At 35.6% G+C, this 26,205-nt stretch overlaps 2 protein-coding genes across 2 annotated transcripts; one reads left to right on the forward strand and one right to left on the reverse strand.

Moving 5' to 3' along the window:
- Positions 1–2,867: 2,867 nt before the first annotated feature.
- On the reverse strand, positions 2,868–3,821 carry LOC143579572 (uncharacterized). Its single transcript, XM_077062830.1, has 2 exons — positions 3,599–3,821; positions 2,868–3,097 (listed from the first exon to the last, which is right to left on the reverse strand). The coding sequence occupies exons 1-2, from the start codon at positions 3,819–3,821 to the stop codon at positions 2,868–2,870; spliced, it is 453 nt and encodes a 150-aa protein (XP_076918945.1).
- A 2,978-nt stretch (positions 3,822–6,799) lies between these two features.
- LOC143579571 (auxin transporter-like protein 2) lies at positions 6,800–11,856 on the forward strand. The gene is made up of 8 exons (XM_077062829.1): positions 6,800–7,031; positions 7,974–8,159; positions 8,262–8,374; positions 8,713–8,896; positions 9,197–9,294; positions 10,559–10,766; positions 10,843–11,100; positions 11,451–11,856. Exons 1-8 carry the CDS (start codon positions 6,870–6,872, stop codon positions 11,733–11,735), a joined length of 1,494 nt encoding a protein of 497 aa, XP_076918944.1. The 5' UTR covers positions 6,800–6,869; the 3' UTR covers positions 11,736–11,856.
- Positions 11,857–26,205: the final 14,349 nt, after the last annotated feature.

The raw sequence follows: 26,205 nt of genomic DNA on the forward strand, positions 1-26,205 counted from the left end.
TTTGTATGTTATGTATGAAAGTTATAAATAAATATAAAAGAATGGTAAGGTACAGAAGAAGGGACCGGACCCTACTAATATCCGAGGCAAAAAGGGACCGAGCCCTAATAATACGCGAGGAAGAAGGAACCGGACCCTACTAATATCCAAGGCATAAAGGGACCGAGCCCTGATAATACTCGAGGAAGAAAGGACCGGACCCTACTAATTTCTGAGGTGGAAAAGGGACCGAGCCCTAATAATACTCGATGCAGTAGGGCGTAATGCTTTTTAAAACGTATAAGTATGTAAAGTATGAATAAACGTAAATTATGAAAGAAAGAAAGAAAGAATTATATAACTACGTCTGTATGAAAGAAAGATAAGCAGGTTGAGTATATAATATGTATCTTCGGATGGGTATGTATAAGTATGTGAATGTATTGTATTTTACCTGATTAACTAGAACTCACTCAGCTTAGCTGACTTTTAGTATGCATGCAAGTAAATAGACTGACGCGGCTAGCTTGAGAGAGACACATGGCATGATCTGAAGAGGCTAACATCTGAAGATTTGTCATGATGTTTTATATTTGATGTTATGTTTTAAAGACAAGTTGTAATGAATGGTTGAATTTTTTTTATTCCGCGAAGCTTTAATTAACTTTGATATTTAGAAATGTGTTTATGAGTAAATCCAACGCCAAAGTAGGACACCGGGACCGGGGCCTTACATAAACTTTCGCCATGTTCAAGTTAATGTTGGATTCCCACTCAAACCGCCAAAATAATTAACTCATTTTCTAAATCGAATTGAAAAGGGTGTCACGTGACAAATCCATGTTTTTATATATTTGAAAAGAGTTGAAGAGGGGTTTGGGAGAATAATGAGAGTATTTAATAAAAATTATATATATTAAGAATTAAATATTTTTTTTTATTAAATAGCTAACGACTATTTGTGGGATACCCCTGGCTACTCTTTGTCTTGGTTAAATCATAGTGATACAATCCTATTATATTAATAAGTATATTATTATTATTATTATTATTATTATTATTATTTAAGTTTATCTATTATTTAGTTTCCTTATAATAGTCAATTATGTTTCCTTATTGTTTATCTAGTTTTATATATTTGTTTTCCTATATAATGCAATCTTGTTTATGAAAAAGGATAAGAAAGAATTATTATTTGGGTTTATTTTCTCTTCTTCTCTTGTGTTCTTGAGAGATTGACGGTTGTCTCGAATAAACCGTAACAATTGGTGCTTTCATTGAGCCTTAGCCTAGATGGCTTTAGAAGAACTCTTGTGGGAGCATCCACGATTACCTCTTTTTACTGGATCTAATCCCGCCCTATGGATCTCTCAAGCTGAACGATATTTTCTCTTTTACGGAATATACGGCGAAGAGTGGTTTCCCTATGTCATTGAATCCTTCGATGATGAACCATTCTGGTGGTTCAATGGTTGGCTTCGGAGTTCAGACTTCCTCACCTGGGATGATTTCACTACAGCAATGGTTACTCAATTTCACGTTAGTCCCATCAATGCAATTGCCAAGTCTAATAATGAAACCATTGTTAATGAGGAAGTTACTCAAGGATTGGGGGATGCGATCTTAAGTGGACATGCAACTGGTAAATATAAGCAAAAAAGTGGTAATTTGATGGTTAATAAAGACCTCATTCAAATTTACCACAATACAATTAGCTCGTTGGCGTGGACACCGTTAAAAGGTGCAACAAGTCAATCCATGTTGCGCCCCTTAAGGTGGTCGGTTGACATTGGTCTGAATAACACCGGAAGACTCGATTGGTGGCCACCATGGTGCAACGTTGAGTACGCCTCGAATGTCGGTGTACGACTCGAGTGGCGACCGCCATGGCAACGACATCCCGTCCTTGAGGACAAGGACGTTTTCAAGGGGTCGGGAATTGATACAATCCTATTATATTAATAAGTATATTATTATTATTATTATTATTATTATTATTATTATTATTATTATTATTATTATTATTATTATTATTATTATTATTATTATTATTATTATTTAAGTTTATTTATTATTTAGTTTCCTTATTATAGTCAATTGTGTCTCCTTATTGTTTATCTTTCTTTAGTTTTATGTATTTGTTTTCCTATATAATGCAATCTTGTTTATGAAAAAGGATAAGAAAGAATTATTATTTGGGTTTATTTTCTCTTCTTCTCTTGTGTTCTTGGGAGATTGACGGTTGTCTCGAATAAACCGTAACACATAGTGTCCGCCAACATACTGTTGCCCTCTCCCAGTGGCGCCCATTTTTCTTTTTGTCCGAAAAGGTGTGGGCGATTAAATGGTGGGGTGGTGTGAAGGGTGGCGTCACTTCGGTACAATTAGGCTAACAAATACCTTAATATCATTGGACTATAAACCTTTTGAAGATTCAGGAAACAGACATCAATAAATGAAGAGACTTGAAGAGTAAGTGAAACTTGTGTTTAAGAGAAACAAATAAGGCTAAGGGTAATGGGGCTTGGTTGAGCCCCAGGTGAGCCAAGCAAAATCTGACACGTAGGCGATGACATGGCCATGAATCAAGCCCCTCAACCAAGCCTCAGAGGGTGTAGTGGTCCAGGTGAGCAGGGGCTTGATCCAGTTTTTTATTTATTTAATTATTTTAAATAATACATTAAATAATAATATAAAACATTACATTAATAATAATATAAAACATTACGTTGATACTAGTCTAATACAAGATCATCGGGTCTTCTATCCCACAAATGCTCGACCAACTCATGCCGAACGTTGCCATGTAACTCACGGCTCTTGATGATATTTATGTTGGCGAGTCGTTGTTCATTGGTGATCGTCGATTTTTGTCTTGGAATATCACCTTAGTAGTTTTGACAAATAGCTTTACCCTCGTCTTCTAGTATCATGTTATGTAGGATTATACACGTGATGACGACTTCCGTTATCTTCTCCCTTGTCCAAAATCTTATTGGATTCGCCAACATTGCCCATATTTTCTTTAAGACTACAAACGCCCTTTCAATATCTTTCCTTGCCGATTCTTGTTTCTTCGTGAAGTACTTTCGTTTGTCAGAAACTGGAGCCGTGTAAGCTTGAACAAGTATCCCCTATTCGTTGTAAATACCATCAACAAGGTAGTACCCGTACTTGAAATGTTCTCCATTTGCAAAAAAAGCTTGAGGAGGTTCTACCCCGTCGATAAGGTCATCGATTATCGGTGACTGATCGATAACATTGAGGTCATTATTAGACCCGGCAATCCCAAAGAACGCATGCCAAATTCAAAGATCCTGTGACGTCGCCGCCTCAAGTACGATAGTAGGGCCGGGGTAATCACCTCAATGGAATTGACCTCGCCAAGCAGTGGGACACATAGCCCAACCAACATGCATACAATCAAGGCTACCGAGCATCCCGGGGAAACCATGCTTTTCACCGTGCACCTCGTATATGCGTTGGATATCATACATTGTTGGTTTACGTAAGTATCTCCGCTTGTATAGCGATATGACCCCTAAATATAATTATTAAAGTTATATAAGTTATGTAAATATTTGAAAAATATATAAACAAACGTAAAAAAAATATATACCTCTACAAAAGTGGTTAAGCGCATCGCGTCCGGTCTTTTTAGCCATTTGTAGATACTCGTCCAACATGTCCGATCCAACACCATACGCTAGTTGTCGAAGAGTGGCAGTAAGTTTTTGAGTTTCCGTGAACCCGGGCTTACCTCTAGCGTCATCCCTTTGTTGAAAATACTCAAAGTGCTCCGGCAAGTCATTTGCTAGACGTATGAATAATCGTCTACTCATTCGAAAACGGGTTCTAAAACTATCCTCACCATAGTGGGATTGGGACTAAAATAGTGACGTATCAAAGTTTCGTTAGCGGTCTTTCGATCACGAATACACGGTTGGAGGAACAATGGGGCTCGGGGGCGATTTTGATCTCTCAAAAAGCTTATCATCGTTTGAACCGCTTGACAAATGAGTTCGTCTTCTTCGGTAGAATAGGAAGACGAAGACGATGACGACGATGCCATTTATAAATATATAAATAGAAGTTTTGATAGAGAGAATGTATGGTTTGAGTTTTTATAGAAAGTGTGGATTTGTATTTATAGGTAAAAAAAATTAAACTGGCCAACGGTAAGGTTGACCAGTCAACTCACTTCCAACGGCTATATTGTCCCGCGACCACAGCCACAGGAGCCGGCCGCGCCCTCGCTCACCGGAGAGGTGTAGCGGTGTTCGTGAGCCACGTAGGCGGCCGCGCCCACCCCTCACCCCCCCCCACACACTACCCTCAGTCTAAGTTATAGAAATTGAACAATTCAAAAGGAAATTGGTTTCACTCCTATAAAAATATAGAAAATTAAAATCCAAAGCTATCAAATTTTAAAATTTTAAATGTGTGCACTTCCTATATAAGTCACTCAAAAAGATTAAAAAAATGGGTTAAAAAAACACATTTAAATATAAGCGGGTTTGCATATCAACCCGTTCATTACAGAGGTTATGTCAAAACTAACTTGTTCAGTAAATATGTCATGTTCAAATTGCCCATCTAATAAATGGTCGACCAATATACCCACACAAAATCCTTAAAATACAATTTGTGTTGACTTTCATGGCATAAAAACTCATACACTACCAATTTGCTAACTAATCTATAATATATATAAACGAAAACATAAAAAAACCTACGTGTCGTGATGTGATCGCTCCCCCTTTTTTTTGAAGTTATCAGATTTGTTTGATTTTTAACTGAAGGTTTCTCATACATTTGACCCGAATTCACGGGTATGAATCTTACCAAACCCAAATATTCCTTAAACGGGTTATAACATCTCATTAAATTCGAAATTATTCTTACCAAATTATTGATGTAAAAATCCTATAAAATAGGATATACTAAAAATTATTATATGATTTTTATTTAAAAAATATTATTTATAATTAAGAAACAATTTTATAGTAAAAGAATAAGTGGGTCTTGGGTCTTACCAAACCTAGATAACTTTTAAACCGAGTTATAACATCTTAGTTATTTGTGAAATCTTTCTATCATCAAACTCTAAGTAAATTATAAATTTCATTATAATCAATAAAATTAAACCCAAAAAGTATATAAATATTAAAAACGAGTAATGTAAAACAACCTTCGTAATACGGGGGAATAAAACTAGTTATATATATTGAAGAAAATATCAACGAAACTTTCTCCACAAAAATACAATAGTTACCTAACATATGTGCATCAACGTAACGTGCCACATTTGTGTCTAGATACCGCACAAAAGAAAAACTCAAATATTAGTTCAACCTAATGTAATGGTGATTTGATGACAACTGATAAACTACTACAATTTATTGAGAGCAAGAACTAAGGGTGAATAGAAAACCGAACTAACCAAACTGAAACTGAATTAACCAAAAAACCACGTTGAAAAAAACCGAACCGAAGCATTCCGATGGTTAATTCTTTGTTTTTTTTGAAAAAAAGACGAATTTTAGGTTTTAATTTGGTTATCCATTTTAAAAAACCGAAAAACCCCTAACCGAACCGATTGATGGTGATAAAGATTATCAAAATGATGAAGAATGAACTAAACTTTGAAGATAATAAGATGATGAATAAAGATTGGAACTAAACTTATAATGTTTTTTAATTAAGAACTTTATAAATTTTAAACTTTATTTAGCAACTTTGTATTCGTATACTTCCACGTAACACGTGCCTACTTTTGTTTTTTGAATTCAATATATATGTGGTACTCTAATACGTTCTTATACAAGCTTAAAATATTCATTTTCATTTTTTTATTAATATTATTTTATTTTATTTTATTTTTGCAATGTCTACACCGAATTGAAAAAAAAACGAAAATAACCGGAAAACCAAAAACCCGGATAACCAAAAACCGATGATTTGTATATTCAAATAACCGATTACTTCAATTTCGGTTTGGGTTTCGCCTAATAAGCGAACCGAACCGAATCAAACCGGGCTTAGCTCTAAAAATAGCATAGCATTCAACATCCCAAACAATTTTCACTAGTTTCTAAATGGTTTGAAAATAACATTAATTTTATCTAATTTCTTACTAATGTTTTGTACAAAAATCAATCAGTTTTGAGCTATCAAATATTAGAATCATTTAACATTTATTAAACAAAATATAAAAATATGGATGTTTATATATGAATTCATTTTGCATGACTTATATACAACCACTTTCAAAAATATATAAAATTTATAGAGGTGAACAATGTGTTTCTTCAAATTTAACCATGAACAGTAACATTTTCTCTTTTCTTCTCTCAAAATCACTTTTAACCATCTTTAAAAGTTAAAAAACACTCACATAATTTATAGAATGAGTTAAGAATGCTTTTATATATTAATTCATTTTGCATGACCCATATTCTTTCTCTCCTTTTCTTTATTATAGTCATTGCTGTATACCGATAATATTACATGTTTCCACAAATTCCCTCTTGCGTTTTGTCCTTTTATGAGAGAAATTTAACATATTAAATACATATAAAAATAAATAAATATACAAATATTTGTATCCATCTCTACACTCTATAAATAAAAACATTAATCATATTGATTTAAAATGAAAACAGTAAATTGTAGAAATGAGGCTCATTTATAAAAAGAATAAATTTGGTATAAAGTATTCCCAACATCCAACATGCATGTAGACATGTAGTTAAAGGTCCTCTTTTATGTCTCTCTTGATCTATAAATACACATAAAACACCCACTGTCTCTTCAATGTTTCATTAAACCCTAGCTAATAAGTTATATACATTTATATATATATAGAGAGAGAGAGAGAGAATATAGCCATGGATGAAGGCCATGAGAAGGTGGTGGAGACTGTGTTAGCAGGAAACTATGTGGAAATGGAGGTTGAAGGGAAGCCTAAAAATGTTAAATCCACCATTTCCAACTTCTTTTGGCATGGTGGATCTGCATACGATGCATGGTTCAGTTGCTCTTCAAATCAGGTATTCCTTTACCAAACATAGTATACACTTTATTATTGTATCAAAACATGATAAGCTGAAAGCAGTTGTTTTTCAAACATCATATGATTTTTCATCGAACATGAACAATGAATTAAAGTGCGCAAAGGACACTTGCTGTAGGAAGGATCGGCTTTCAAAATACTAGTTGTAGCGGACCCAGAAAAATTTACCAGTTGAGTATTGCTACATGGGTCGATCGAAATTTTTACACTATAATAATACCCAAAAATAAAAAAATAAAACTTTCACAGCCGACCTTAGTACCATAGTCCATAGGGGTTGGTCCACCCCACTACTGTAGGAACCTTATGAAATAAAATAATTAGAAGGTTAAAAGAATAAGTTTGTCATCTAAAGTGTATTAAAAATAGATAAATTTGTCACCAAACTTAAACCTTTTGTAACTTGTAAGGGCAATTCCGCCATCAAAAAGGGCAAACTTGACAAATATCTTTTAATAAATGGTTTTATTTAATTTTTACACAATAATATAACTTTTTTTTGCATACTTAACAATTAACATTGAAAATGGTCTATTTTCAGTTCTTGATCATTATTTGTTACACATCTACTTATGTGGAAAAAGTTACTCAGACTATGTAGTGAGTCTCAAAATAATAATATGTTATTGTTATCCGGATGATTTTGGGCTAAAACCATGACACCCTAAAATAAATTCCCCTCAATGCAGTCCCTCCACTACACATGTCCTCGTAATAAAACATATGACCTTTTAGAAGGATTAGGAAAAACTTCAAGAACTCTAAATCATAAATAGAAATTAAATTTGTATGCTGAGTTGGTTGGTCATCTAAAATATGATGTATAAATCATATAGTGATCGAGTATTTTGATGAGGTCATTATATGTTTTTAGGATCTATACGTTTGGTAACCTGTTGTGCCAATCTTATTCGTACAGGTGGCGCAAGTGTTGCTTACACTACCATACTCATTTTCACAACTAGGAATGCTCTCAGGGATTTTGTTTCAAATATTCTATGGCTTGATGGGAAGTTGGACTGCTTACCTCATTAGCATCCTCTATGTTGAATATAGAACAAGAAAGGAAAGAGAAAAGGCTGATTTTAGAAACCATGTTATCCAGGTACAACTCCTCTATAGTATGCATCTACCACTTGTGCCTTTTGTTATAATGGCTTGTACCTTATAGTGGATATATTTGACCATTAATGTTGCCTCTTTGTAGTGGTTTGAAGTTCTTGATGGATTACTTGGAAAGCATTGGAGAAATGTTGGTTTGGGATTCAATTGCACCTTTCTTCTCTTTGGATCTGTGATTCAACTCATAGCCTGTGCAAGGTACAGCTTATGAAACGTAATGTACAAGTCAATAAAAGTGTGTTAGTTATACGTCAAAGCAAGTTTCTTTAAAAATATAAATAGCGGTTGCAAAAGCTTTATAGAATTGTACGTACAATACAATATAGGATTGCTATGTTTGATCAAACTAGATATAAGATAAGAACGATAATGATTAATGTAGCACAATCAGATCGGTAAATGTTAAGACGTGACACATTATCTTCGCACGTAGTCCTCAAGGCCCACACGCACATGTCGTTTGTAGTTTATATGTTGTGTTTATACAATCATCAATCAATACATTATATGAATTAATGATTTGTGGGTTTATGCAGCAATATATATTACATCAATGACAACTTAGACAAGAGGACATGGACATACATATTCGGTGCATGTTGTGCAACAACAGTATTTATCCCGTCATTTCACAACTACCGGATTTGGTCGTTTCTAGGATTGATGATGACTACTTACACCGCATGGTACCTAACCATCGCATCACTCATCCACGGCCAGGTGTTTATTTTCTTATGTACGTTATAATAAATTGTACAAAACGTCAAATCAAATATCAAAACGATATAATAATTTGTATGTCATGTCACTAAGGATGATTAGACATATATTTTGCGATCATTAATGGTTGATCCACTCCTTGAAAATACTATATTTTTTCTAAAATGTAATATAAATATAGAATATAAACCTACCTATTTTATACACAAACGTTAGTTTAGCCCTATATCATTCACTATAATTTTATTATGTTTTATTAAGCTAAAAAAACGTATGGGGTGTAAAATGTAAATTTTGTAGGTGGAAGGGGTGAAACATACAGGTCCAGCAAAGATGGTGTTATATTTCACGGGGGCTACAAACATTCTCTACACGTTTGGGGGACATGCTGTCACAGTGTAAGACAACCCCCTTGTTCTTTGCCTTATTTCCAAACACACCCCTGCATTTTTATATTTATTTAATGGGTACGAATGTCATCTACCATCACTTGTGTTTTGTATGTGTATCTGGGTGGGTGGGTAGATGTTATCATCATTTTGATAATAACTTGAGCTTGATTGCTTTTCACTTTTCTTTTTCTTTTTTTCTTTTCATGCATCCAATTATTTATAAGAATCTTTAGAGATAAAAAAGTTAGATTGATCGAGGACAAAACTGTCATTTTTATAAATATTTTTCAAAACTATATTTTTTATAAACATAGTGAGATTGTGTCATGTCCCCGTCTATGAGTGTCGTTGGGGCGGGGTCGAACAATCCAATCTCCCTTTTTCAGTCAGAAATCGCAACCATGTTATGTGTTAGCCGAAAACGACTACCTGGAGTCTATAACCTTTGGTTGCAAGTGGTCTTAGACTTAAAGAAAAATAACTTTAGGTGGCTTTGAGATTTTGTATATGCGTCTTATATATTTGATTTAATGAGTTAACATTTATGCAACACGTCTCTCATACATAGGGGATAAATGTTAGCTCTTTACTTCTATTCACTTTATGTTGTGTGTCAACTTTTTCTTGAAAGGTAAGTTTGGTTATGGATTTAAATATATTTATAACACGTGAACCCAAAATGGTTATGATAATAAAATATTTAATGTATTTCATGACTATAAAATGAGACAATTTTCGTCTGATATATAATTTTTTATGATCAAAGAATTTGTAGGTAAGTATTAACGACATGTGTGCATAGCTGACGAGATTGAGGGAAAAATTAATTTTCCAAGAATTAAAGTATATGTTTAAATGATAATTTTGTGGATATTTTATGAAAACGACATATGCTTGTGATTGTTTGTAAGATATTAGATATGATCTGACCCAATGAATTTTCACTACGACTATAAGATTCCATATTTTGACTAGTCCCCATCTGAATCGCTGTGAACCCGCCCACACCTATGCGAAATTCTTTTCTGATGCTGGACAGTTTAAACATGTTAAATTACCACAGTACCCCTTTTGTCAGGCATGGGTAGCTTAAAGGCATTCTTTCTTGGGACACCCTTTTCTGTCCTTTATGGCATCGACTTTCTATATTTAAAAGTTTTTATCTTTCAATATATCATAGTCACATGAATATGTGATCAAAACAAATGAGCCCAAAGTTTTGTTGGGCTTTGGGCTGATTTTCTAATGGAGATTATTGGTGTCTTAACAGGGAAATTATGCATGCTATGTGGAAACCACAAAAGTTCAAGTCGATTTACTTTTGGGCTACCGCGTATGTATTAACGCTTACACTTCCGTCTGCTTCTGCGGTTTATTGGGCTTTTGGTGACTCGTTACTGAACCACTCAAACGCGTTTGCCCTTCTGCCTCGATCCCCGTGGAGAAACATGGCCGTGATCCTTATGCTTATTCACCAAGTACGTTATTAATTAGTTTGATCATTAATTCGTTACTACGCGCGCATTATTTGATGTGAATTTGGTTATTTGGCAGTTTATAACATTTGGGTTCGCCTGCACTCCGTTATACTTTGTGTGGGAGAAAGCGATAGGCATGCACGAGTGCAAGAGCATGTGCAAACGGGCTGCGGCCCGATTGCCTGTGGTGGTCCCCATATGGTTTCTGGCAATCATCTTTCCTTTCTTTGGGCCTATCAATTCGACCGTTGGATCTCTTCTTGTTAGTTTCACTGTCTACATCATCCCAGCTCTTGCTCACATGTTCACCTTCCGGTCGGCTGCCGCGCGTGAGGTATCAATTCAATTACGTACTTCCTTCATACCTAGCTATATCATCATATATATTCATATAAAGTGTGAGTTTATGAAAATGACACTTACCTCACACGAAATTCATGGGTTTTAGGTTTAGTCAAAACAGCATCCGTGTAGTTTTGGCTCTCATTTGTGAACACATTTAAGCTAAAGTGGTTTTGGGATGTAAACACTCGATCGCTTATTTGTAGTAGTCAAAATGAGCCAATTGAGTTAGGTTCACTTACAAACACTATTATTAGATATTGAACACATTGATTTAGAGTTTACATGAATTAAGAATAGTGTTCGTTTAACCTTTAAACCCGATTCACGTTGGTGATGCAGAACGCAGTGGAGCCACCTCCAAAGTATTTTGGACGATGGGTTGGCGCATACACGATCAACGTCTTTGTAGTCGTGTGGGTATTCATTGTTGGATTTGGGTTTGGTGGATGGGCAAGCATGACAAATTTCATACACCAAATCGACACATTCGGACTATTTACCAAGTGCTACCAATGTCCACCGCAACTGCCGCCACCACCACCGCTGCTAAATGCGACCACTCCCATTGCATCTCCGGTCAACCACCTCCAACTACTAGGGAACATTCACTTTCACAAACCTTGAAAGTTGAAACCATGCAAGCTTCTATCATTCCCACCAAGAACGTTTAATCCCATCAGTGTGATCACTTTTTATTGTAGCATAGGAAATATTTGGAATTAATTTATGAGAAAATATTATTTCATATTCCTTGTTGTAATATTTGTTGTGGTTTTTGCTTTTGACACATTTTGTAGCACATCACATACTACATATGCTTTTGACACCCGACTGTGAGTACCGATTGATTTATTACTTATGCGTTTTAATGATAAATTTTATGTGTTAAATATCTGGAGTTCTGGACTCAAAAACCTAAAATTTTGGACAATTGCCTCTAAACTTAAACAATTACATATTTCTCCAAAACCATGTTTGAAGACCATAAAGTATGCATTAAAAACTTGTATTTCGGGAATATTGTTGGTTCAGCCCCCAAGATTTACACACACAAAACAAACTTAAACTATTAACGTAAACATGCTGAAGAAAGGCTTGCTATATTTGATAAAATAAAGGGTACATTAGAGCATTCTCATCTTATTTCCTATATTTATGTGAGGGAGGTTTGCAAATTATAGGGTGAGGTTGTGAGTGATTTTGAGAGTAAATTACAGGGTGGAAAAAGAAATGTAGTGACTTTTTGTACATTTGGGGAAACATATTGTTTCCCCTATTTATTTTTTAATATTTATTGAATTGGTTGTGAGTACAGGAGAGAGAAAACTATAAAGATAAAGTTATAAAAAATATTATTTAATTGAACAGGAGAGAGAAATGTAGTGTTTTTTAGTGTAATTTTAGATATAGAGATGAGGTTGAGAATGCTCTTACAAAAGAAAATAATGCATCTATTTATATTAAACAAAGTTAATGAAGAAATGCAATAATAATAACTCCACGTTCTCTGATTTGTTACAACAAACCAACTATTCACTTCTATCAACTCCACATAACTTGGTCAAACCTAGACCATTTCTTCAGCTACTTTAGACCCATTTAACTGCTGACCCGAATCAATATCATCGACTTGTATTTGCTTCATGACCCGACTTGACCCGACCATCAAGATTATCCAACATTCACCCCCATAATCTTAATCACGGTTCTTGATTTTACTTTTTGCTGGACTTGCTAATCAAACCAGACTTTACTCAAAAGTTACTTGTGTTGCTGCTTGACTGGTGTGATCAGCCACACGTTCTTGATCAACATCGGCCACAAACAACCATCAGTGATCACTTGCTACAGATTGCCCTACATGGTAGCCGACCATTGACTTTGACATCGTGATGCTGCCATTATTCATTCTTTAACCTGCTTGCTTCAATAGATTTATCAACCTCGTTCCTCTAAATTACCAACTTTCTTTAATTAACATGCTACTTGTTACCCGCTTCATTCTTGCTATAAACTTGCTATTCGAATCATAAAGATTCGATCTAGCTACGAACCACACGGGTTCGGTCTCTTGCTAACTTTCGGTTTTCTTTCTTCTTCGAGCTGTCTATTTAATTATATCTTTCTGATCGGCGCTCGTACTTTCTTCTTTCTAGCCGATGCTTTCTCTTTTTTTTCTTACTTCATCGGTCTCTTTCTTTCTTTCTTTCTTGCGAGGCTTTCTTTCTTTCTTTCTTGCTAAGCGACGCCGGCGTCTTTCATCTTTCTTGTGTGGCGCCTCTTCTTTCTTCCTTTCTTAAGGATTCAAAGATTTGAACCCAACTTTCTTTCTCTTTCGCTGACCTCGATCAGACCTTTCTTTCTAGCGATTAAATCGCCTCTTCCTGGTTACTTTCTTCTGCTGATCACAGCTTCTAGATCAGCCCCTTGCGTCTTCCTATCTTTCTGTTTGATCCTAGCCTGCTCCGCCTTCAGCCCTGCAGCCCTTTCTCTAAACGACTCTCAAAACGGCCCTCTTTCTCACAGCAATCGCTTAAGTTTAGATGGTATATTCCAAAAATTTAGAGCAGGTTGGAGTTTGAAATTGGGATTTAATATTTAACAAAATAATAACAATACTAATAAAAATTATAATACTAATAATAATATATGCAATTCATTTAAAAAATGGTTGTTTCTTGGAGACGTCGTCAGTTTGAGCCTAAGTGTAGGTGTAGGGTACGTCAAACCCGGTACGACATTTTATTTATTATATTTTGTATTATATTTATTACATTATTATTATTGTCTACTAATTAGGCTCATTGGGCTGGGGTTTGTGGAGGTAACCTCTAACCGGGTCTGGCCCAATAAAGATTAGGGTTCATGATGGTTGCCACAGAAGATTATTCAAATGAATGATAAAGGCTCCTTATATAGATACTCCATGGCTACCACCATGAACCCTAACCTTTATTGGGCCAGGCCCGGTTAGGGGTAACCTCCACAAACCCCAGCCCAATGGGCCTAATTAGTAGACAGTAATAATAATGTAATAAACATAATATACAATATAATAAATAAACGGTCGTACCGGGTTTTACGTACCCTACACATACACTAAGTGTATGTGTCAATGGGGCAGTTTTACCTAGTTGTTGGGTTCTCATAGACGGGGGGATCTTTTAGTCGGAACTGAAATGTCAAATAACTAAAGATGGCTGAAATCTGTCGCAAGTTAATTCGGAAAAACTAGTGTACAAGAAAGAAATATAATATTTTAACATCATTTAACATTTCTCTCATCATGCACAAAATCCCAAGTCATTAACTCAACGGACCCTAAATTAGCTTAATAAACATCCATATTTGTTACTCATTTACGTGCAAATAGTGAACCGGAAATGTAAAGCTTTAAGTAGCCAAGTTTGGCCGGAACAAATTGTTTTTTCATGGTTCTAAGTTCAGGGCTTTAATGCCTCTTAGCCACTCGCCAGCTTATAAGTGATTTACAAAAGGTTATGCACGTTCTTAAAGTTTAAGGTTTTAAAGTTTTTTTAATGTCTTAACTTAATACGCCTTAAGTCAACAAGGTAATTAGCCAAGTTCGGGTGGCGTGGATTGCTTCTATTACAACCAGAATAATTGGTCGTCTATTAAGGCTAACATCTTTATATGGCTAGCATAATTTAAAGAATGTATACCCGGATTGCCTTGCTTAGACGAAACGTACAAGTCCAGTCTAGTTTACGCTCTATGTACGTGTCATTCAAAGAAACGAGTCACTCATGAGGGTAACAAGCACAGTCGATATACTATCGATTTTTGTAATCTCATCAAGATGCATACTAAATCTTCAAACATTCTAAGAGTTGTTATTATACGCATTCAAAAAGCTCAAAAAAATAATTTTTTTTAAACACAAACACTCTATTCATAACATCATTGAAAACATCAAGACATTGGGGTTCTTTTTAGTTTTAAGTGCAAAGTAGAGCATATATTTGTTACATTAATTCATATTATTTAGAGTAAATTTACTAGCCTATAAATCATTGTATCAAAATAGTTGTTTTGAAGAATTTTTAACCGTTTAGCTGTTGCTGAGCATTTTTTTAAGTATATAACTGACGTTTAAAAAAAGCTTTAACTAAAGGTAAAACAATTCTTTTTAAGCAGAGCTAAAAAAACAAAATATGTAACTTAAGACATTTAAAATTATTAAAAAAAATTATAAGACGTAATGTGTCACACCCCGATCAAAGGCGCCAGAACATGTTGAGGTGTAACGATTGCCCATAAGCACATGACACTAATTAAAGTGACAATATTTAACAAACTCATTTCATTTCACAACATCGAAGATGACACATAACAAATATTCATAAAATAGTCATAACAAGATATCACAAAATATAACAAATTAAATATTGTTCATTTTACTAATATCCTAAAGGTCTTGACAACGTTTTCTCCACAAGCTCGAGTCAACCAAGATGCAAAATATAGTCTAGGAATTTTACTAATATAGCAAATTAAATATTGTTCATTTTACTAATATCCTAAAGGTCTTTGACAACGTTTTCTCCACAAGCTCGAGTCAACCAAGATGCAAACCTGTAACTTTTCATAAAATAAAGTTTATCAACACAAAGATTGGTGAGAAATTCATAAGTTTGAGCATATAAGTATATAATAAGAAAAAAGTCACAATCTTGTATACGAGACAATAAATAATAGCAATAACTTGGATAAAAATATAAAATCGCTAATAGAATTACGTTAGCGACACCTAGCTATAAGGGGATGCCAAATAGTCTAGGAATTTGTAGTTATCGTTAATAAGCATACATTAACGACACCTTGCTATAAGGGGTTGCCAAATAGACTAGGATTTATAGTTCCACCAACCAAAAGCGATACACACATAGGCATATAATCATGTAAGCACGGAACACCAAATCGAGAAATTATTTAAGTAAAGTATACAATAACGTTTGTGGTTTAAGACTCAAGTATAAAGCATTTAGTTTGAATAAGTATGAAATGTCACCCCCGAAACGAAAGTTGGAAAACGGGCTATGAAAGTACTCACATTCAAGTAATAAACTTGAAAGGTCGGTAATTTGGAGGTTAACCGGAACCACGAGTTTAACGAGCAAAGCCTAGATAAAAGAAAGTCTTGAATTAAAAGGTTGTCTTGAAGGTTTTTAAAAAAAATAAATGTTGAGAAATGTAAACAATTAAAGTTCAAGGTTTAAAATGTAACTATTTACGATTTATAATAATAACTCTTTAAAAATGTAAGTTTACTCGAAACCGGGTTAAAGTATCTAACCTTAATATTAATATTTACTTAACCTATGTTAAGTAATAAGGTGGGTAAAAATGTAAGAATGCAAGTCCCTTTAATATAAAGATACTAAAACGGGTTTTAACGAGTGTTTGGATTGTTGGTTCGGGTCTTGACAATTGAGCAAACCCAAAGTCAACTTTCCAAAATATTAATGTTATGAGAAAACTCATAAAAATCCAATAATACTTAACCAAGTATGTAGATCTATTGTTTTAGAACTAACAACGTACGTTAAGCGAGTGTTCGGTTTTGTCGGTCCAAACTATGTTATGAGATCAAGTTGGATCCAACTTGATGGCATCCTCGTTTGGATCCAAACTATGTTTGTCGGTTTCGGCTTTCTCATTTGGCTTGTTGAGGGTTAGGATACCCGCCTTCACATGATTCTCCGATAGCGCACCGGCTAGAGTGATGGCATCCTCAAGATTCACGGGTTTGCTACTCATGACTGAGTCCCGGATTTGCATCGGTAAACCCCCAAGTATTTGTCAAGCTCACGCTCAGCTGGGGTAACCAAATGAGAGACAAAAATTCTCAACTCATGGAAACGGAGTGAGTAGGCGGTGTTATTACCACAATCTTGCTTGAGATTCCAAAATTCCTCCTCGAGCTTTTGAAGTTCGTGTTTGGGACAGAACTTCTTCATCATAAGCGTCTTTAGGTTGGACCATGGAAGAGCCATGGCCGCTTCCGACCCTTGGAGGTGCATAACACTACCCCACCATGTTAGAGCGAGTTTTCTAAACATGCTCGAAGCGAAATTTGTCTTTTTCGCTTCGGGGCACTCGCTGTATCGAAACACGTTCTCCATTGACTCGAACAATTGCAACAAGGTAGTCGCACAATTCGTACCCAAAAACTCGGTTGGGTTGGCACTAGTGAATGGTTTGTATGGGTAGGATACGGGTTTGGGTTCAATGGGTGCAACAACGGTGGAGGAGGTTGGGTAGCTTGGATTTGGGTTACAAGTTCGGGAATCACAGCGGCCATTTGCTTGACGATGAAAGCGGCCATTCGTCGGTTGGATTTCTTGCGCGAGTGACGGCTAACCAGAGGCATGCTAAAAGATTATAAAGAAATGGAATAAGTTTAGGTAAAAGAAATGAATATGAGGGTGAATAAAATAAAATAAGATGAAGTTTAATTTTTTTTATTGTGAATCCTAGAGTTATGAGGAGAAGATGTTAGTGTTAGATAAAATATAAAGCTTTGTATATAAACAACAAACCGAAAACAACGTAAACGATTTTTTTTAGAGTTAAAGCTTAAAAATTTGAGATTTTGAGATTTATAGAGTCGGAAAACCGTACATGAACCATCATGATTGATATTCCAACACTGAAAAGTTTTATAAAACACCACGTTGGAGTCTAAACATGTGCACGAACCACCGCGACTTTTTCATGTTTTCGACTCAAATAACGATAATAACACAGTAAATCGAGATACAACGTCATGTCAAAACACTAGTCTACGAACCACCGTAGTTCTATTGTTTTAACACCGAAAATTAGGATGGCGACCGGAACGCTTGCATTCGACTACTTAAAGTATTGACATGTATAACACGATTTGTGGCCTAGAAAACAAGCACTATAATCCAACCATCCCAGGTAAGTAAATCACCTTCGATTGTTGGAATCTTTTTGTCAAATGGTCGTTTTATAATGTCTCGTTCCTATGACGGCTACAAACCCGATATTAACGCAACCCTTAAGGGATTTAAAACAACAGGATCCAAGTTAATCTTGTAATCCATAAAACACAATGAAAATATACTTTTGTGTTTTAAGGTAATGATACCTTGGAAATACTATGAAAGTTTGTGTATGTGAACATTTATGATATTGGTGAATTTTAAACAAGTTTATAAATAAACATGCGAAATGAACAATCAAATAGAGTAAACAGGTATAAGCACACGTATAGGACCCTAAGCATAACAATACTAGGTCGTTACGTCTAACCACCTATCTTATTGTCATGGCTCCGATACCAATCTGTCACACCCTGATCAAAGGCGGTGAAACATGCCGAGGTGTAACGATTGCCCATAAGCATATGACACTAATTAAAGTGACAATATTTAACAAACTCATTTCATTTCACAACATCAAAAATGACACATAACAAATATTCATAAAATAGTCATAACAAGATATCACAAAATATAGCAAATTAAATATTGTTCATTTTACTAATATCCTAAAGGTCTTGACAACATTTTCTCCACAAGCTCGAGTCAATCAAGATGCAAACCTGTAACATTTCATAAAATAAAGTTTATCAACACAAAGATTGGTGAGAAATTCATAAGTTTGAGCATATAAGTATATAATAAGAAAAAAGCCACAATCTTGTATACGAGACAATAAATAATAGCAATAACTTGGATAAAAATATAAAATCGCTAATAGAATTACGTTAGCGACACCGCTATAAGGGGATGCCAAATAGTATAGGAATTTATAGTTATCGTTAATAAGCATACATTAACGACACCTTGCTATAAGGGGTTGCCAAATAGACTAGGATTTATAGTTCCACCAACCAAAAGCGATAAATGTTGGGTTTCTATGAAATTAACAAGCTTAGTTAACCATTTAACTAATCACAATTAAGGCGGAAGCGTGATATTTACAAACTAAACATATGTATCCATATGTTTATATATATCTATATATTACAAGTCTATATATTATATGTTCATGAACAACCTAGTTTATTCATGATATAAGATTACCAATAATCTATATATTAGAAACCCGAGGCAAGGATCAAGTAATGCGGGAAAACTAAACTATCAAAGCCATAAACACTTACATCCTTAACCTTTTAAGAGTGTAGTTAATGTTGAAGAAGATGATGATGTTGATGCTAGACCTTCAAAGGGAAAATCCTCAAACGAAATGTACCCCGAGCCTCCAACACACACCGAGCTATGTTAGGAAGCTTGAACACGAATAACCGAGACCCGAATCTTTCTTTTTCTCCTTGGCCGTAAAAAACAAGAAGAAAGAAGAGAAAGGTTGTGTGGTTATATTTTGGTTTCTTGAAAGTGTATTAATAATGTTATATCTTTGATCATCATGTATTTTCATTATACATACACATACACCCATGATGTTTGGTATTTTTGATCATGTATCCATTACCAAATATATGACATGATGTGATCAAGACTATGGGGTGTGGGGCCCACCCAAAACCGGCCCCAATTATATCCTTTTTTTTTTTTTTTTTTTTTTTATTTTATATTTTATATTTTATAAAATATATAAACACCCCATCTTTTATAAACCATTTTATAAAAGAATACATAGTTAAATAATTATTCCAATAATAATTATTTGAATAAATAAATTAACCAATTAATTTATTTAACACTTTCAAGTAAATATTCAGAAACCCGATTTTCTGAATGTATCGTGTTCTGTATTTGTTTTATAGATCTTATCTTAACAAATATATAATTGGTGTGTGTCTAACTCGTTATTGGGTATGACCCGACTTGGATCAAACACGGCTAGCCGCATTAACCTAATTATGTGTCTCGGGCATATGGTATTCCAACAATCTCCCACTTGCACGTGACTCATAAGAAGTTAATGCTAATGGTGAATACCGCCTAACAACAGGTCACCACCCCTAGTGTGTTTGACTAAGTGCCATTCAATAACATCATCCCCTTCAAGTCCATACTTGATATGATATAGGTAAGTCTTATCATTACATCCCTTTGTTACTAGATGTCCTGTTAAATCGAAAAGACACAGAGTGATCATTCTCTCAATGATTTAACTTAACAGGCCTTAGACATCTAAACTCTCAACACATAAGAGGAACAAATCCCATCTTGACTGCATACATCCTTGTTGACATCTCGTATGATATCTGAGCTCTTTCTTTTACGTCATCGTGTTACCGGAAAACAAAGAAGAGAGTCAAGTTATCAGACTTGATGAAAAACCAGATCCAATATGCATCTCAGGTCAAAGGACACAATGATACTCGCCTTTACTCAAGGATTACTTATGATCAGTTGCACTAACTCTATGCAGTGATCCTTGAGAGCGGATCATGTCCAATATTTGTATCCCACAAATATTTATAAACCTTGGTGGCAAACCTATGCCCTATATTCATCACATGAATATCAACCAATCCCAGTTCATAATAGTCTTACCTTCATGCCTGTTCCCACAAGCATGATCGACTACGGACGTTTAGAACAACATAAGTCATTCATGGATTAAACATGCAAATATAGAACATAACTCATTGAATAATTAAACATAATTAATTTTCATGAGATACCCATTATATTCGTTCTTATACAAACACTAAACACAGATTAAATCCACTCACTAGAATACCGAAGTCCTAATGCACAAACATGACCCTCATGCTTTGGCCTATCGAGGAGCTTCGTGAGTGGGTCCGCAATATTTTGATCGGTATGAACTTTATGAATACATATCTTTCTCTTTTCAACTTCATCCCTTATGTAGTTGAATCTGCGCTCAATGTGCCTCGTTTTCTGATGAGCACGAGGCTCCTTGATCTGTGCAATAGCACCCTCATTGTCACAGAATATCTCTAGGGGCTCCTGAATGGTAGAGATAATCCCTAGATCCATGATGAACTTTTTCATCCATGCAGCCTCTTGGGCTGCCATTGAAGCGGCGATGTACTCAGATTCTGTAGTGGATAACGCGACAACATCCTGCTTCGAACTCTTCCAAGAGACAGCGCCTCCATTCAAAATGAAGACATATCCCGACTGTGATCGAGAATCATCTCGGTCAGTTTGGAAACTCGCATCCACGTAACCCTTTACGACGAGTTCCTCCTCACCAGACCCATATATTAAAAACATATCCTTAGTCCTTCTAAGGTATTTTAATATATTCTTGACAGCCATCCAATGACTGTCACCTGGGTTGTGCTGGTATCTACTCGTTATGCTTAAAGCATACGAGACGTCCGGTCTGGTGCACATCATTGCATACATAATAGATCCTATTGCCGAAGCATAAGGAACATGCTTCATCCTATCCTGCTCTTCCTTAGAGCTAGGACTTTGGGATGAGCTTAACACGGTTCCTCTAGGAATAGGTACCAAACCTTTCTTAGAGTTTTCCATCCTGAACCTTTTCAGGATTTTATCAATGTACGCACTTTGATTGAGTCCGATCAATTTCCTTTGTCTATCCCTATAGACCTTTATTCCCAAGATATATGTCGCTTCTCCAAGATCCTTAATTGAGAAACGACTACTTAACCACGCTTTAACGTTTTCCATACTTGGTATATCATTTCCAAATAAAAGTATATCATCGACATACAAAATAAGGAAAATGATTATACTCCCACTAGCCCATTTATACACACACGCCTCATCACCGTTTTGGACGAAACCAAACGCTTTGATTTCTTCATTAAAACGATGATTCCACATCCGTGATGCTTGTTTCAACCCGTAGATTGATTTCTTTAACTTACAAACTTTATCAGGATTAGATGGATCGACAAAACCTTCAGGCTGAACCATATGGACATCTTCCTCAAGATATCCATTTAGAAAAGCGGTCTTGACATCCATTTGCCATATCTCATAATCAAAATGAGCTGCAATGGCAAATAATATCCTGATCGACTTAAGCATCGCGACCGGCGAGAAGGTTTCATCATAATCAATCCCTTGAGTTTGCGTGAAACCTTTTGCTACAAGTCGTGCTTTGTAAGTATCTAAATTTCCATGCATATCAGTTTTCCTTTTGAAGACCCACTTACATCCAACCAGTTTGGAGTTAAGTGGACGATTAACCAATTCCCAAACTTGGTTATCGTGCATGGATTGCATCTCGGCGCTCATGGCTTCAAGCCATTTTTCACAATCAGGTTGTGACATAGCATCTTTGTAGGAGATCGGTTCATCCGAATCGACCAAGTAGCAATCATCCACAAGAAATCCATATTTCTTGGGAGGTCGACTAATCCTATTAGATCTGCGAGCAACGTGTGTATGATCAACCATTTGATCATCTTCAACATCCTCGTGTTGAAAGCTAGTATCGACCAATTGTGTATCATCCAGTGATTCTTGAACCTCTTCAAGTTCCACTCTCCTTTCACTAGGTCCTTCCATAAGGAACCTAGTTTCTAAGAAGTATCCTTTGCGTGAAACAAACACCTTTTGTTCACTAGGATCATAGAATATATATCCTATATCATCCTTTGGGTATCCTATGAAGATACACCTGATGGATCGAGCCTCAAGCTTATTTGGGGTGTCACGTTTAACATAAACTATGCATCCCCATACCCTTAAATATGAAAAGGATGGAACCTTTCCATGCCACACTTCATAGGGTATTCGATCCACCTTTTTGGTCGGGGCCATATTCAAAATACGAGCCGCTGTGAGTAGCGCATATCCCCAAAATGATGGCGGTAGTGAGCTTCGTGCCATCATTGATCGAACCATGTCCAACAGTGTTCGATTCCTCCTCTCGGATACTCCGTTATGTTGAGGAGTTCCAGGAGGAGTGAGCTGTGAAATAATTCCACAATCTCTAAGATGACTTTGAAAAGCTTCACTTAGGTATTCGCCTCCTCTATCGGAGCGGAGTACCTTGATTGTTCGGTCGAGCTGATTTTGTACTTCATTTTGAAATTCTTTGAACATTTCAAAGGCTTCATGTTTGTGTTTCATTAGATAAACATACCCATATCGACTAAAATCGTCGGTAAAGGTAATGAAGTACCTTTCACTATTCCTACTAGTTGGCTTGAAAGGTCCGCATACATCCGTATGTATGATACCTAACAAATCCTTAGCCCTTTCATTTGTACCTTTGAAAGGCTCTTTGGTCATCTTGCCTTGAATACAAGATTCACACTCATCAAACGAACCTAACTCGTTTGTTTTCAAAAGACCTTTCTTTTGGAGAGTATTTATACGATTCTTGTTTATGTGTCCAAGGCGACAATGCCAAATGTAGGAATCACTCAAATCCTTTTTGAGTCTTTTAGTAGAAGTTTGATATAATGAGCTATTTAAGGTATTATCATGAACCAATTCATAAATACCGTTGTTTGGTACAGCTTTAAAATAAAAGATACCATTAGATGATACATGCATTTCTGATCTTACAAATTTAAAGTCAAAATTACATTGTCTAAGAAGGTGCACAGAAATAATGTTCCTAGTCAAACTAGGAGCATACAAAACATTTCTCAAAACAACTTCCAAACCACTTGGAAGCGATAAAGTGAAGTCTCCTCTAGCGACCACGTGCACCCTTGCACCGTTGCCCATGAAAAGATTCACTTCGCCCTTCTTTAAGTCTTCATTCCTTTTGAACCCCTGCAACCAATTGCAAATATGAGTTCCACATCCGGTATCCAATACCCATGTGTTAGAAGAAATAAGATTTAGCTCAACATTAATCATAAAGACATTACCCGAGGTATGCGCCGCATTCCTCTTGTCTTTTAGCTCTTTTAGGTAGACCGGGCAATTGCGTTTCCAGTGTCCGGTCTCCCCACAACCAAAACAAGGATCATCCTTATGACCCCTCGGTTCCATAACCTTTTGTTTCTTTGCCATAACCGGTGATTTGCCCTTACCCTTAAGATGCATAGGAGGACCCTTTCTTTTGGCTACCTTAGCCTTAAGATTGGGTTGAGATCGATTCTTGGATCTACCTTCATTGATCGCAAACATGGGTAAAACCCTTTTGCCCATGCTCGCCTCGGCTGTTTTAAGCATTGAGTGAAGTTCTCCAATGGTTTTGTCCCACCCGTTCATGTTATAATTTAATACGAAAGTGTCGAACCTTTTCGACAAAGAGTTAAGGATCAAATCCGTTGCTAACTCTTTTGAGATGGGACAATTGAGCTTGGCGAGGCGATCAATGTAACTTTTCATCTTAAGTACATAAGTTGAAACTGGTTGATTATCATCCATTCTACATGCATGCAAGGCTCGAACCGTTTCGAACCTTTCAACCCTCGATTGCTTAAGGAACATTTCCTTAAGTTGAGTAATCATGTCGTACGCATTATGGTTTTCGAAATCCTTTTGGATTTCGGGAACCATAGTCGCCAACATGAGGCATGACACTTGAATGGAATCTTCCGTGAGTTTGACCCAATTCATATATTCGACCTCACTACCCTCTTCCGGTTCTTCGGGGATAGGTGTTTCCAAAACATGATATAATTTTTCTTGTTTTAGAACTATCCTTAAATTTCGGAACCAATCCGAAAAGTTATTGTGGTTAAGACGGTCTTTAGCGAGAATAGATCGGAGAGAGACATTTTGGACGTTAGGGATTATGTTGTCGTCGACGTGTGCGGCCATCTGCAGAATTTTAATTAAGTTCATTTTAGTGTTTTACCTTTTTAATTATTAATACCCTTTTATATATATACCAAATATAATTAATAATTAAAATCTAGAATCCAACGATAAACCCGACTCCGGTTAGGTGACCTTTTTCCCATTGTCGGTTTATCAAGGTAGTTATTCATAACAATTGCAAACCCTTTTGCAACTTCTAGAGTTTATGGGACCGGTTCGAAATCATATTTCGTGTCGGCATGTTTATCCCATCAACACCTATTAGACCCCATGCTTGGGTGACCCTCTTCACATGGTTCTAATTTAAGTCGTCCTACTTGTATCAACTTGTAATATTAACATACAAACGGTTAGGTGACCTTTTTCCCATTTATATGCCAATATTACCTCAACATATTAATTTACTCTACGCGGTTAGGTGACCTTTTTCCCACTAAGAGCTTACTAATATGTTAAGCGTTATACAAAAGGATGGTGTTTAACTTATTATCCTTAATTTTAAAAGGGATTTTTAGTTTTAATAATTCTAGTTGTAAAACTTTAAATCATGTTCTAACATGCATTTAGTAACATGATATTTTGAAACCATTTTCAAAATTCTAATTTATAATAAAGCCATTTTATTATGGGCGTGAGACGGCTAGTTAATAAATCCATTTTATTAAACTATGTGTCACGTAATTACCGATAATTATTAGAACCCGTTTTATGCTTTGTTAATTAATTCTATGTGACGAAGTTGATATCCTAATATCTAACAACCACACAATCAAACAATCAATTAATTAACAAGCATACACAATTATACTAGACACGAGCCACTAAATTAGACCACACTTGTTAGCCGAAACAAGTGTGTGTCTTAGGTCCAATCCTAAGGGACACATGACACATGGATGTTGTAGCTCCCACTCGATCCCGCATCCAAATGCTTCGAGCATCTTCTTCAACCCCGTTGTGATCCATTGGGCTTGAACTTGGGCCTTAGCTTCCATAAGCTTCCATTTGGGCTCAATTGGTGGGCTTAGGTCCTTTTGGGCTTGAATCCCTTTAATGGGCTTGTGAGACCCATTATCACCATACCCGGCCCAATTAGGCCCAAACTTCCAATTTTGCAATCTTCTTTAATTTTACAAAACCAAATGTCCTAATACATTTTTTCTATAAAATAAAGATATTACAAATAATCTATTTATTACATACCCATATGAATAAATAATTACAAAATTACAAAATTGCCCCTAATTAATTATTACAAACCGAAACTTGAATAATTAATTACAATCACAACATCAACCACAAACAAACATCCATTTTGGTCTACGGCTCGGTCTAGTTTTAACAAACATAACCCGTTATGTTTTAGGAACCCGTTCCAAAACCCCTTG

This window comes from Bidens hawaiensis, unplaced genomic scaffold (assembly GCF_021521415.1).
Source record: "Bidens hawaiensis isolate Kalapana, Puna unplaced genomic scaffold, B.hawaiensis_p1.1 tig00029872_1, whole genome shotgun sequence".
Classification (NCBI taxonomy): domain Eukaryota; kingdom Viridiplantae; phylum Streptophyta; class Magnoliopsida; order Asterales; family Asteraceae; genus Bidens; species Bidens hawaiensis.